The 15,927-nt window shown below is 36.1% G+C and overlaps 1 protein-coding gene across 1 annotated transcript in view; it reads left to right on the top strand.

The window, feature by feature from the left end:
• Nucleotides 1–1,724: 1,724 nt before the first annotated feature.
• Nucleotides 1,725–15,927, top strand: part of STIM2 (stromal interaction molecule 2) — a gene marked incomplete in the record, with an annotated part of 440,010 nt that continues 425,807 nt past the window's right edge. The window contains 1 exon segment of the mRNA XM_053704074.1: nt 1,725–2,069. Within this exon segment, the coding sequence (XP_053560049.1) occupies nt 1,820–2,069 (250 nt within the window).

The raw sequence follows: 15,927 nt of genomic DNA, 5'->3' as shown, positions 1-15,927 counted from the left end.
TGGGAGTGACGTAGAGGGGAGGAGCTATATGCAGCTCTGCTGGGTGAATCCTCTTGCACTTCCTGTTGGGGAGGAGTAATATCCCAGAAGTAATGATGTCCCGTGGACTTATCAAACTACAGAAGAAAGGAATTTATCAGGTAAGCATAAATTATGTTTTTTCTTCGTTCTCTTGGTATCTTTATTTGAATGTGAGCTTAGGAGAAGGACCATTGTTGGTTCAGAACCTGGGTAGCTCTTGCTGATTGGTGGTTATATTTAGACACCAATCAGAAAGCGCTACCTAGGTTCTGATCCAAAAAATGGGCCGGCTCCTATGCTTACATTCTTGCTTTTTCAAATAAAGACACCAGGAGAACGAAGGCAAATTAATAATACAAGTAAATTAGAAAGTTACTTAAAAGTGTATGTTCTATCTGAATCATGAAAGTTTAATTTTTACTAGACTATTCCTTTAAAAGAACATTCCGGTCAAAATTAAAATTCACATAGACAAATTACATCTTTTAATAGAAACATATTTGCAATAAACATTTATCGGCAAAAATGATTATAGTAAAAGTTATCACTGTTAGCAAGTTATTAGTGTTAGCATTTTGCTCTGCACGTGCATGTGAAGCGTAGCTAGATATGCTCAGACAGTGCATCAGCGTTTTAAATACTGCAGCTACTCAGAACGCCAATGGGGCTTCAGATGATGTCAACAATTAACAAATTGAGTCATTACCAGATGGTACAATCACCTTAGGCTCTCTACGCAAGTGCAGTAGTGTTTAAAATGCTGGTTCACAGTGGATACTTAAATACACTTTTGAAACGGCTGTAACTTTTATTAAAAGCATTTTTGCTAATACATGTAATGTATATTACAAAAATACTATTATTCAAAACTGAAATGCATCCATGTGAACTATAATTTTGGCTGGAATGTTCCTTTAATTTTAAATGCCTCTGCCTCTGTATATACAAAGAAATAAAATTAAGAACCATTTTTGTATAAAGGAATGGATAAGGATGATGATCTCTGATTTGATTAATGCCCCTTTAAACTATGCCAGAAAGCAAAACTAAAACGTTCTAATTAAAGTAAATTGGATTTCATCGTCTTTCATGTTCTTCACTAACCCTACATTTCCACTTAAAAACACAAAACTGTTGGACTGGTGAACCAATCAAATATGGCATACACAGGTAGCCACCAATCTCTGGCCGCATTGTGTTTAGGACCAGTTTTACAACTTATGAACTCATCACATCTGGTGAACCAATCAAATATGGCATTCACATGTAACCACCAATCAATGGCCTCATCGTGTTAGTTCAGGACCCGTTCAATAACGTGCTGGGGGCAGCATCCATCTTTTGCGAAGTTAAACCCTTTGATAAGTCAGTAGTTTGTGAAATAATAAATTGCTCAAATACATTAACGCATCTTGTTATCCACGGTCCCTCCTTACAATCTAAGCGTTATTATCTTTTTCCGTCTTTTTAGTACCGTTTCCTTTTTTTTTTTTTAACTAAATATGAAGTAACAAATATGCAAACAAATGTGATTCGTGTATCTATATTTATGAATCCCTTTGACTTATATGTAATTTGGTTTTATATTTCTAAAATAGTTTCCTTCATTTTTGGCCAGTGAGGGTCAACTAACTTAATCCACCTTAAGGAAGCAGCAGCATAGCAGGCGAGGAGGTGGGGCTTGGAGCGGAATGCTGGTTCCTGCAAGAGAAGCCGTCGTAGGCTGTTAGTGTACTGGAGCAGCGCGAGCTGTGCGCCCCCTCCCACCCCGGAGCCACATCTCGCTGCTTGGGATGTGATGTACCGAGTCTCCGGTAAATTGGTAGCCATGAGCCTCAGGGATGTCGGGGGAAACAAGCAGGAACATTTCTACGGTAGTTGTTTTTTTAGTGACTGCGGCAGGAGGAAGTGCGGCACTTCCTCCGGTGTATGTCTGGCGTTAATTCTGGCTATACTGCTGCTTCTGCCCCCGGCCTCCTTGTGTACGGTTTGTCAAGCAGAAGCTGGGGCCCCACGGAGGAGGAAGGATTCAACAGCACTCCTGGCAGGTAAGAGGTCTGACTTACCGGTTGGGGTGTGTGTGATTGATTTCTCCGGGTGCTAATGAAGTTAGGTCACTTGCTGGCAGGTGTTACCGGCATTTTATGAGCTCTGCTTAACCCATTGGCATCCAAAAAATCCTGGAAGCCCATAGCAATGCGGTCCCAGCCCTAACAGATTAGGAATTACTAACCCATATCTCTCAAGAGAGTCATTTATACCTGGTCCTTATGCCTAAAATGGTCTCTAGTATTTTAATGGGTTAACACAATGTCTACGAAAAGTACTCTGATTTCCTTTACACATAATGGGTGACTTCCTTTTTGTAGCTCTGTCAGGAAAGGGGCTTCCATGCTGATGGTGGCCTCTTAACCTCTGTTGCTAAATGGATATTGCAATAAAATTAGTTAATATAACTCGGTGTAGTTGGAGATTTGATACTGCAAACTTTTTAAATAATCACTATTCCAGGACTTGGTACTTAGATCTGGCCCCATTCTGTCATCTGTGTATATGTATGCACGTGTGTTTGTGTGTATTTATGTGTGTGTATATATATATATATATATATATGTGTGTGTATATATATTCTACTTTATACTATACTGATGGAACTCAAATGAGTATGGTGTATTAAGAATCAGTCATTAATAACACTTAATTTAATCTATGCAGGTCATTTATATTCTTTGCCTGAACAGACTTTTGTCTTCAGTCTAATAAATAGCCATTAGCAATGTTTAATGATTTTTGCATGTATTATGCTGGAAAAAATAAACCTAGCATTAGATCAATTTACTCTCTACAGTTTAGTTATAGCTGTAAGAAGTCTTCTTTTCATGGGGAGGGGGTGTACAATTTTTGCGTTTGGTTTTATAGCTTCATTTTTTTTTTTCATGTGTATTCGCCATCTAATATTTAAAATTATATTTTGCCTTGGCAACAACACTTGATGCTAAACAGAAATGCCTGGTGTTTGTGCATTTAATCTTCCTTTATCATATATGTTGCCATTTCCTTTATATGAACACATTTTATTAGAGCTCTTGTTTGAGCTCAGATTACATCCTCAAACTAAGAGTTAATGGGGGGGAAGCCTACCATTTCCTCTGCAGTGGATGCTGATATAGGGATATATCTGACAGGTTGATCATTGTTCTTGCTTTGTCAGTATGTGTCAAACGTTTTTTTTTTTTTTTTTCTTCCTTTTTTCTAATTTACTTAAGAACAACATTTTTTTCTTTTCTACAAAATGGTTTGTGTTTTCTGGTGTGGTGATTAAGTGATGCAGTGGTTGACACTCTTATCTTGGAAGTAGAAAGTCTGCAGGGGACTCCCTCCTATTTTTTTCCCCCTTTTTGAAAGGCAGCACCATAGAAAATGAACAGCAATGCGGTATTCAGTAAACTACATAATGGGGGTTGCAGAAATGTCATTTTACCTGCCTGCCCTCAGGCATTGCAACCTACTTAAACAGAAATCATTCATTTTAATAAAGCTTAGGTGTGTCTGTCTGAGCTCTTCAGGTATCTAACTGCACAGTGTATCAATTTGTTTTGTGCTTTTCCTCTTTGTGACCTCAATACTTTCATGTAGGCGATCCACATGCCATTTGTGTTTTTGTTTTTAATTGTCAGTATCCTAATGCCTGCAGTGGAATGAGGGAATTGCAGAGAGAGGGTCTTAAGCAAATGTTTGTATTATCATTGATCTTTTCAACACAGACAGGCTAGTTTAACCTCCTCATTGCTGATTAGTAAATGCCATGTTGATCAACATCATTTTCCACAATGTAATGGATACATCTTAAGAATTACCATTCTGGTTTACCACTTAACTATAGAAACTGGCTTAGGGTTTTATTCAATGCTTCTTATTTAGTTTGTAAGGTTGTGTTTTTCCCCTCATATGACAATATTGCCTGCTTGTGGAAGTAGACTGTTTTTTTAAAATTATCCTTCTTTTTTTTTAAATTTTATTTTTTATTTGTTTTTGTCTACACCTGCATGTAAGGCTAGGGAAAAATATTAGATGGGTAGCCTGGTACTTTTTTTTCCTTTTTGTGGCAATATATCTAAATCTAGCACTCGCAGGAACTAGAATTCCCTCTACCCAAAGAAAATGGGGAAAAAATAGTAAACATTATACTTTTAAAAAATCTTAAAGGGACAGTATACTATAAAATAGTTTTTCCCTTAATATTTCCAATTACTTTTTTTTTTTTACCAGCTGCAGAGTATAACATGTATGAGGTTTGCTTTTTTTAAGGCTTATTTGTGTATATGAATTAGCTAATTTTGTGTTTTGAAGCCACAACCTAATAAAATGGGCTGAGCTTGTAGGTATAATCAGTAGGGCTGCAACTAACGATTATTTTCATAATCGATTAATCGGCCGATTATTTTTTCGACTAATCGGATAAAAAAAAAAAGCATCAATTAACTACATTTTAAATAAAATCCACATACTGAGTGTTACAAATATAAACATCAGACTAAACTTTACATTAACACAACGGTTTGTCCAATTTTTAAGCAGAAGAGCATAGTTTTATAACAAACAAAACTGCAAACTTCTTGAAAAGAGTTAGAACTAGGAACAGGTAGACTATCACTGTTTTTAACATTCTATTAGTCACTCTTTCAGAAACTTTGCATTGAAATGCAAAAATCTCGACATGTTCCTGGCTAAGGCTGGTTCTCTGTTTGCAGCTATATTTCCTGCAGCAGAGAAGAGAGACTCAGATGGTGTTGAGGTGCTTGAGATGCATAAGTAGGGTTTTGCCAATTTCGCCAAAGTGGGATATTTATCTTTGTTAGCTCTTCACCAATGCAAATTGTTTTTCACCTTGGCAAGGGCCTCTCAAAGTAAGCCTGGACTTCATTCTAACATAAAAAATATCTTGAATATCTATATGCAATGGTAAATAACCAGCTATGGAGGTTAGGGGAAAATATCTAGTCCGCTCTAAAAATAAGATATATATATATACTTATAAAGGTTGAATCAGGTACATATTATCACAATTTATTAAAAACTAAAAAATCAAAAGCGTTAAGGACTATATATCAATAACAGGACAACGCCTTACACTTATCTATACAGTACATATAATCGGCAATAGCAAGCAATCCGCTAATAATTGTGCAAACAGGTAATAGTGCACATCAATTAAAATAACTTATCAATCTAGGGGATTGGTGTAAATAATAAGCTCAGCACTATATAATGCAAAGCATAGTCCCAAATCACCTGATTTAATATAAACAATCCAAATGATGGACTATTCTATCTGGGTTGCACATAAGCCAGGAGTAGTTGTTAATGTATACTGTCCTGAAAAAGTGAAAAGTAAACATCTGTCGATGTCCTTTAGGCTAAGGACATAACCATAAAACACAATATCATGTGCAGGAGCTCATCAGAGTGAAGCAGCTGGACCTGTGCACAGACCAACTAATTGCAAACCAACTAATCGATTATGAGATTCGTTGACTATTTTCATTATCGATTATGATGATTAGTTGTTGCAGCTCTAATAATCAGATCTCATTACTTTATCACATTGTGTACATATACCTGCTTCTTTATCTTATATCTGTCCGTAAACCAAAGACCAATACTTGGAGAGAACAATGGAAGTTAACATTTTATTACTTTATCTCTTCTATAACCCACTGGGAGTGTAATCTCTTCTACTGGCTGTGTTAACACAGCTTGGCCTTGAGGCCAAAAACTTTCAGGATGGGTGGGGATACCACAGGCTAAATAAACCAATTTAAATGCCAATATAAGGGTAATGGAAATACTTGTAAACAATTTAATACACTCCAGCAGGTAAAGTGAATCATTGGGAACAAATTAAAGGGTAGAACATTTTTGAGTAAACTGTCCCTTTTAAGTGACAGAAGTACATTTCTTAGTAACCTAAAATACTCCTTGTTAAGCTTGTTTTGTTCAATACGTTCTTCTAAAATGGATGCTATTCAAACGTTTGATGTTGGGAGCTTTACTGGCTGTTTTCACAAACCGCATGGGCTTCTTTTGAAATGCATGAAATATGTGACACAATGTGCAATGACAAATTCATTTGTAATTCCATAGTCAGATTTAGACGATTTGTTCTGCAATTATGTGTGTGTATGTATGTATGTATGTATGTATGTATGTATGTATACCCAAATCCAGACTTTCATTAATATTTTTTGTAATAAAAATAACCATTTTCCCTGCCAGTTAGTCAGTCTTCTCTGCCAATATCTTTGATTTTTTTTTATGTTCTAAAATGCAAATGCTAGTCTATAATTATTTAAAACTATTACATTTCTGATTACAGTGCTTTACTGTTTCTGATAGTAGAGCCCTGCTATATATTCAAAAGTATTAACGATCTAATGATATGTTTTAAGTTGCATGTATAAGCAGCAGTATAACATGTAAATGTTGCCAAAATTACATAAAAGATTATTTACCCTTGGTCCCATCCCCTCTCCCAGCTGTCCTATTTTAAAGATGCATACATTCCCAAATCCAAACTGTTCTGAAATCAGAACCTTTTCTAGTCCTAAGCAGTTTGGATAAAGGGTTTTGCACCTGTGTGCGCGTGTGTGCAGTGTTCTCCCCAAGACCTTTTCGGTGGGTGCACCACCCGGCTGATTTTACCCATTAAACATGTTAAATTTTTATTGCACATTATCATTAAATACATTTTATGTTAAATTATGCAATCAATTTGTGCTTTGGATAGCAGAAAATTATATAATAGAAAATATTACACAACCCCACCCGGATATATCTCATCTCTCTATATTAAGATCCGTAGCTTCTAAGCCTTGCTCACTGGTTTTGTGCCCTACACCATCAAGCTTGAATAAATTCACTTGCTTCAAGATTCCCGCATCTCCTTGTTGTTGTTGTTGTTCTTCGTGTGTGTGTGTGTATGTATATATGTATGTGTATATATATATATATATATATATATATATATATATATATATATATATATATATATATATATATATATATATATATATATATATATATATATATATATCTCCACAGTGGATATAAAACGTCTACACACCCCTGTTAAAATGTCAGGTTTCTGTAATGTAAAAAAAAAATGAGACAAAGATAAATAATTTCAGAACTTTTTCCACCTTTTAATGTGACCTATAAACTGTACAACTCAATTGAAAAGCAAACTGAAATCTTTTAGGTAAAGGGAAATAAAAATAAAAAACTAAAATAATATGGTTGTATAAGTGTGAACACCCTTAAACTAATACTTTATTGAAGCACCTTTTGATTTTATTACAGCACTCAGTCTTTTTGGGTATGAGTTTTTCAGCATGGCACATCTTGACTTGGCAAGATTTGCCCACTCTTCTTTGCAAAAACACTCTAAATCTGTCAGAATGCGAGGGCATCTCCTGTGCACAGCCCTCTTCAGATCACCACACAGATTTTAAATTGTATTCAGGTCTGGGCTCTGGCTGGGCCATCCCAAAACATTAATCTTCTTCTGGTGAAGCCATTCCTTTGTTGATTTGGATGTATGCTTTGGGTCGTTGTCATGCTGAAAGATGAAGTTCCTCTTCATGTTCAGCTTTCTAGCAGAAGCCAATATTGTCTGGTATTTGGAACTGTTCATTATTCCCTCTACCTTGACTAAGGCCCCAGTTCCAGCTGAAGAAAAACAGCCCCAAAGCATGATGACACCACCATGCTTCACTGTGGGTATGGTGTTCTTTTGGTGATATGTAGTGTTGTTTTTGCACCAAACATATCTTATGGAATTATGGCCAAAAAGTTCAACTTTGGTTTCATCAGACAAGAACACCTTTTGCAACATGCTTTTGGGAAACTTCAGATGTGTGTTTGCAAAATTTAGCCGGGCTTGGATGTTTTTTTTTTGTAGGAAAAGTCTTCCATCTTGCCACTCTACCCCATAGCCCAGACATATGGAGAATACGGGCGATTGTTGTCACATGTACCACACTTGCCAGATATTCCTGCAGCTCCTTTAATGTTGCTGTAGGCCTCTTGGCAGCCTCCCAGAGCAGTTTTCTTCTCGTCTTTTCATCAATTTTGGAGGCACATCCAGTTCTTGGTAATGTCACTGTTGCACCATATTTTCTTCACTTGATGATGACTGTCTTCACTGTGTTCCATGGTATATCTAATGCCTTGGAAATTCTTTTGTACCCTTCTCCTGACTGATACCTTTTAACAATGATATCCCTCTGATGCTTTAGAAGCTCTCTGCGGACCATGGCTTTTGCTGTAGGATGCGACTAACAAAATGTCAGAAAAGACCTACTAGAACAGCTGAACTTTATTTGGGGTTATTCAGAGGCACTTTAAATGACAGGTGTGTACTGACTCCTATTTAACATGATTTTGAATGTGATTGCTTAATTCTGAACACATCTACATCCCCAGTTATAAAAGGGTGTTCACACTTATGCAACCATATCATTTTAGTTTTTTATTTCCCTTTACCTAAAAGATTTCAGTTTGTTTTTCAATTGAGTTGTAGAGTTTATAGGTCACATTAAAGGTGGAAAAAGTTCTGAAATGATTTATCTTTGCCTCACTTTTTTACATCACAGAAACCTGACATTTTAACAGGGGTGTGTAGACTTTTTATATCCTATGTGTGTGTATATGTATGTATGTATGTATGTGTGTGTATGTATATATGTATATATATATATATATATATATATATATATATATATATATATATATATATATATATATATATATATATGTATATATATGTATATATGTATATATATATGTATATATATATGTATATATATATGTATATATATATGTATATATATATGTATATATGTATATATATATGTATATATATATATGTATATATATATTAATATAATATAATATAAAAAAAATGTTTTTAGTCAAATCTATCACCGTTTTGTTTGTCAGGTGCAAATTGCTTCATTGCGATGTAATGCGTGTCACCACTTAAGATCTAAGTGATGTCAGCTGTCAATGTGGGTGCACGTGTCATACTGGCAGAGGCTCCTTGTGTCATGCACAGTGAAACGCAAGCTGTAAAAGAATAAAGACAGGCGCAGCCAGACTCAAGTGAAAATACATATATTGCAAGGTAAGTGCTCACACAGCTAAATGGCCATTTACTAGCGTTTAAAAAGGTTAAAAGCAAATCATTAATGCAATCACGCCAGTTCTGTGAAAAGCCACCATCAGGAGACCCCGGTGCTCACGCCACCTGAGCCGTAGATAAGGTGTGAGCGCCGCGATCTCCTGATCGTGGCTTTTCACAGAACTTGCGTGATTGCATTAATGATGTGCTTTTAACCTTTTTAAACACTAATAAGTGGCCATTTAGCTGTGTGAGCACTTACCTTGCAATAAATGTATTTTCACTTGAGTCTGGCTGTGCCTGTCTTCATTCTTTTCCAGCTTTCTTTGACTTCGGTGCTTTTCTGAAAAATACTCACCTACAAGCACGGGCAACGGACGACTCTTAACGGATTCACTGCTTGTTTCCAAGATCGCATTCTGGTGACCAACTCTGCAGCTACTCCAACATCACTCAACGGGGTCAACTGGCTTCGCTTCACTATTTAACCTCCCATCGCTAAGCGCTGATGCCGGTACTTTCAATCCTTTTTACAGGGAAACACAAGCATTGTTGCTAATACATGTATGTTGCAAAGTATTTTCTAGTCAAACTGTATATGTACTGATGTGCATTTTTATTTTCACTATGTCTCTTTTGGCTATTCAAAAGATCTCTAGTTTTTTTTTTTTTTCCCATTTTATCTCTTCTAATTCTAAACTATACACTCACTTTTAGATGCAGTTATTATAATAAAAATACTTGTTACGATGTAACCACATTTTTATGGGTATATGTAAGCTAACTATGCAGATTCTTACCTTTTTGTGTCGTCTGTCTGTCTTTTATATTCAGGATAAAGGATTGATACTATATTTATACTGGGTGAAAGCGTCCTAAAATATCAATGTGTGAGAAAAAGGAAACCATGCCGTATCCAATTGGCTAACCTGGTCTCGGTTGTAACACCCTATGTGAGCACAAAGGCAGTGTTTACTGGGTGAATCCAACGTTTGACCCAGGTATTGAGAATAGAGTCGATCCTCACAGTACGCTGTAGTGTCCCCCTCAAATGCAGCTCCTTCGGCCGCTAGAGAACGGCTTGTCCAGGATCAGCGTGGGAAGACAGGAACTCCGTTGAGAGATCACGCCTCAGGCGTAATGACGTATAATAGACGGCTTGAGAATCCTAACTCACAGATGCCGGTGCTGCAAAGTGGATCAAGGCCACGGGATAAACAACAAAAGGAAGAAAAAGCAGCAATCCAGCTTTGATGCAAAATTATGTGGTGTTTATTGAAAGTCAATGCTTACAGCACATAGTAGAACTCCACATGGTGCAACAAAGATGCCTCTTACTCGTTTCGTGGGTGTGAACACACTTCTTCAGAGACCTATCTGACTGAGTGTGTTCACACACACACGCACAAAACGTGTAAGAGGCCTGTTTGTTGCACCATGTGGAGTTCTACTATGTTTCTGTAAGCATTGACTTCCAATAAATAACACGTGATTTTGCATCAAAGCTGGATTGCTGCCTTTTCTTCCTTTCGTAGTCTGTCTTGCCAGGCCAGTACACAAAACTATGCATCAGCCACATTTCAAATATAAATGACTGGTGCATATAATGAAATAGCATTAGCTTTGCAAGATCGCTGAAGCTGCCAAATTCATTCTAACGTTACATCAGTAAAACCTTAGAATTAATAGAAGTATTTTGTTAATCTATGATGGCTTGTATTGATATAACCTAAAGTCTATATAAAGGTGCTGACCATATTATTTTTTATCTATTAATAATGTCTTCTGGGTATAAGAACATGAAAATTAAGTTCATATTTATTTTTTGGACACAAAACATTGTTTTAATGCATGGCTTGATACAATTTGTGCCAGCCACACCTAAAATTTAGCTTGATGTGGTTGTATCCTTTCTAGTTCTCGCAGTTATGAAATAATACAAATCCAACTTTTATTGTGTTATTATATTGTTTATGCTGAAATATATGTATGTAAATGTGCATATATAGACTTATCTATGAATATACTGTAATTATATATAAATACTAATTTCTTGAAAAAATGTGTGTGTGTATATATATATATATATATATATATGTGTGTGTGTATATTATTGAACTGTTTCACCTGAACAAAAGGAGCAATGCAAAATGTTCCATGAATAGTCCAGTATTTGTTTAGTTTCAAACAAAACGAATACCGAATAGTACAGCAGACTAATTTTTCAGAATATTAATTCCAAAAGATTTGCCTGAAACAAATTTTTCTCAATAGTAACCTGAACACCTTTAGATGGTGTGCTATAGAGAAGGGGGAGATCTAGAAAGGCTTTTGGCCAAACAAGAAATATTCTGGATTTTTAGAATTAAAACTAGAGTGCCTGATGGCCTCAACTCCATATGATCTAATAAACTACTGGGAGTAATGTGATTGTCAGTTCATACATTAGTAAATTTGTTATTTTTGGGAAATCGGGTAGAAGAATTGTGTGATACAATTTAGATGTTTGTAGAATGATTTTATATAATACATATGGAATGCTAATGTGTGTGTGTTGTTGTTGTTCAGAGAACATAGTGTCAGCTGTAAATGGTATAGTACATTATATATAAGCATATTAATTGATCTCAAGGCATTGTGTTATAACATGTACTGTGGTAGGCAGAGATCTATTGGTATGATGCGCAGTTTCCTTAACCAATGAACATACGTCTTATGCTTTTTAAATGTGGGGTTAGGTGATACCGGTTAGGCTATGAATACTGTAGTTTGTTGAAAAGCGTAAGCCGGTTGTGCTATGCATTTTTCTGTACTTTTTATGTGCTGGATGTCTTCAGTTTTTAATCAAAAGGATGTGTGTAAAGAGTGCGCTAACTATAATAAATCTAAAAACAAAACTAGGAGAATAAATATTAAATTTTTTTAAATTATTATGTGTTAATTTTATAGGACAATAAAATACAGTTTTCTAAATGTGTATCTGTAACAATTCATCAATGTTGAGATTTGTTAAACAATGTAACAATCAACAGTTAAAACTTAAAAAAGTGCACATTATCTAAACCTTCAATATTGATTCACCGGTGATGCTTTAAAAATCTCATATATTAGTTGTTCGATATAGTGTTTTTTTAAAAAAAAAAAAAAAAGCAAGTAGCCTAACAGGTGTATTGAATAGTTCCTTCGAGACCCGTGAGATTAGTATGCAGAATGTTTATCAACAGTAGCTCATTTGTTTTACCGGAATACGAAAGCTTAATGTCTTGACCGCTTTCTCTGACTTCCTTAGGATCCAAATACATGTCCGTGCTTGACGTCTTCGCCGACACTGATCAATCCGTGACGTATGTTAGTCACGTGTGTAGTATCCACCAATAGGGTTATCAGATTACCGGTATTTCCAATAGAGCTCATATTCAAATTTCTTGTAACAGCTGGTGGATTGTGTTTTAGCAATTGGTGATTCTCATCTATATATACGTACTCAGAGCGCTCATGTGTTTGTTGTGAAGCACAGTTTTTATCTCTTGAAAAAAGCTACATGCTGAAACGCGTAGTTGAGCTGCTTGTGCTAGCCAGAGTTAAATTCTGCACCTTACTGTGATGAAACAGATGAAAATTGTGCTTCACAACAAATTTTGAATAGATAACTCATGCGTGCTCTAAATATCTATAAATGAGAATCGCCAATTGCTAAAACACAATCCACCAGCTTTTACAAGAAATTCGAATACGAGCTCTATTGGAAATACCGGTAATCTGATAACCCTATAGAAAGATACTACACACGTGACTAACATATGTCAAGGATTGGTCAGTGTCGGCAAAGTTGATGCCAAGCACAGACGTGTATCTGGATCCTAAGGAAAGTAAGTCAGAGAAAGCGGTCAAGACATTAAGCTTTCGTATTCCGGTAAAACAAATGAGCTACTGTTGATAAACATTCTGCATACTAATTTCACGGGTCTCGAAGGTACTATTCAATACACCTGTTAGGCTACTTGTTTTTAAAAAAAAACACTAACAGAACTTGAACTATTTACATATGTACAAGTCATAGATCGTAACTCTGCCAATTTTAGATCAGCTCTCATAAATAAGGGGTAGTCATATCGAACAACTAATTATATGAGAATTTTAAAGTATCACCGGTGAATCAATTTTCATTGTTTACATAAAGTGCACTTTTTGATGTTTTAACTGTTTGTTACATTGTTTAACAAATTTCAACATTGATGAATTCTTATATATACACATTTAGAAGACTGGGTTTTATTGTCCTATAAGATTTCCACATATTAATTTGTTATAAATTGTAATATTTATTCTCCTAGTTTTGTTTTTAGATTTTTTATAGTTGGCTGTTAGCGCACTCTTTACACACATCCTTTTGATTATTTTTATTGCGTGATAAGGGGATATATCACTTTAAGAGTTGCTACACTATAGAAAGGGTTATATATATTTTTGTCTTCAGCTTTTAACCATGATGGAATAAAGGTTATATTTACAAGCACGCTAGTGAACAGCTGATTGGGAACCTACACACACGCCCTTGTGGGATGTCATCGCTCCATCTGTTGCTGGAGCACAGTGGCATGATAGCCGGTTTAACGGAGGTTGGTGCAGGAACACAGCAACGTGTATGCCATAAAAGCGCCTCTACCTGTGTTAGAGTGCTGTGAACAACAGATAAGTACTTACTGATCATTCTCAGAGGTGTGAGAGAGAGAGCAAGTGAAGTGAATGATAGTAAAGACAAATCAAAGTTTAAACTAAGGTTCCAGAGGGGAGTGGTCTCTGTTATCCCGTAAAGACCCCCGCTGAGGTGAGAGCAAAGCTCCGGGATTTACACTTTGAATACTGCACTTTCCACATCCAAAACGGAATAAGGGGAGATATTGATGGTAATACGGTTTCCCTTTCCCAATCGGTTTTAGACTATTTTACTCTTAATTGTTTTGTTGCATTTACATGCGTATAACCTACACACCCCTTCTTGTGACTTATTATTTCAGATAGAGCATGCCATTTACACACCTTTCCAGTTTTCTTCTATTATCAAATTTGCTTCTTTCTCATGGCATTTGATGAAGGATCAGCATTGCACTACTGGTAACTAGTTGAACACTTCTGCTGAGCCAATGAGAAGAGGCATATAAGTGCAGCCACCAATCAGCAGCTAGCTCTTTGTAGTGTATTGCTGCTCCTTACCCCTACCTAGGTATGCTTTTCAACAAATGATACCAAGGGAACAAAGTAAATTAGATAATAAAAGTGAATTGAGAAGTTGTTGTATGCCCCTTTAAAAAGCATACCTATTTAGGCTCAGGAGCAGCAATGCACTACTGGAAGCTAGCTGCTGATTGGTGACTGCACATATTCATTTTATGATTGGCTTACCAGATGTGCTCATCTAAATCCCAGTAGTGCTGTGCTGTTATGGAGCCGACTTGAGCTGTATGTTTAACCACTTTGCAGGAGTTTAACTTTAATACAATTATATGGAAGCAGAAGTACAATAATAAAAAGCGCTACAAAAATACAGCATTTTCTTTTTGCACTTTTATGTCCATCATATACACAGAGACCCAGGGCAATCAAGGGGTTAATTCTCTGGCACACATGTAACCCTTGCTGCATGCCCAGAGCACACCTGAATAATCAAAGGGTTAAATCACTGCTGTATAACACTTGCAACGATTCAGCGTCTGTTCAATTTGAATATAATTGTGTATGTATATGCAAACATTTCATTAGAAGTCAAAAGGAGGAAAAAATAGTAGTTGGGAGATGAAGTTACTAGTCTGTTCCATGTTAATTATAGAAAATCCTTATTTCTTACTATTTCCCTGATCAATACCATTTAAGGTAGATATATATTTTATGTTTTTATTCTTTACTATTCATTTGTCAACTAATGTTATGGAATGCAGGATGTGTTTTTGACTACCAAGCCACAGACTAAATTTTGCATTTTTGTTTATTTTCAATGTTGGGTCCTCTGCAGATAACTTTGTAACTAGTTAGCTGTGTTTGGTTGTTGAAAGCCTTGAAATGCTGTACTGGGGAATACAGAGCTCATGGGAGACTGGAGATCAGTGAGTATATGTGTCTGAGCTCTGTGGCGGCGAGCACCTGTGAGCAAACGTCATCTCTTTGAATGAGGCGATTATGGCCCATAGTTATATCATTACAAGAATACTTTTTGTAGTGTCAAAACATTTCATTTTGTCTTCACTGTCCCTTATTGTCTAACCAAGCTATTGATTTGCAGCATAAAAAAAAATATCTTTAGTGAGAAATGGGACAAGCACTTTTTTTTTTTTTACCAAAGGTTCTAAAATGTCCTTTTTAATATATATATTTTTTTTAACCCCTTGAGTGCTAATGACGGCTCTGAGCCGTCACAAATTGTCTCAGTCAGGTGCTAATGACGGCTCAGAGCCGTCACTAGCACTCTCCTACTGTGAGGGAGATCTGGGGGCTCCCAACCACTCCTACCCTGGCGATCGGGCCTGCATAGTGATAGGCATCGCCGGGGCTTCACGTTACGCGCAGTGACGTGATGACGTCACCGCACAACTTTATTTAAAGGTTTTATTAAATTTTCATTATTCAGATACAGCATGTAATTTTAAACAACTTTCCAATTTACTTCCATTAAAAAAAAATGTGCAGTCTTTTATATTTACTTTTTTGAGTCACCTGCTCCTACTGAGCAT

Source organism: Bombina bombina, chromosome 2, assembly GCF_027579735.1.
Source record: "Bombina bombina isolate aBomBom1 chromosome 2, aBomBom1.pri, whole genome shotgun sequence".
NCBI lineage: Eukaryota > Metazoa > Chordata > Amphibia > Anura > Bombinatoridae > Bombina > Bombina bombina.
Note: the sequence above shows the minus strand (reverse complement) of the source record. Positions and strands in the feature narration are given on the sequence as shown.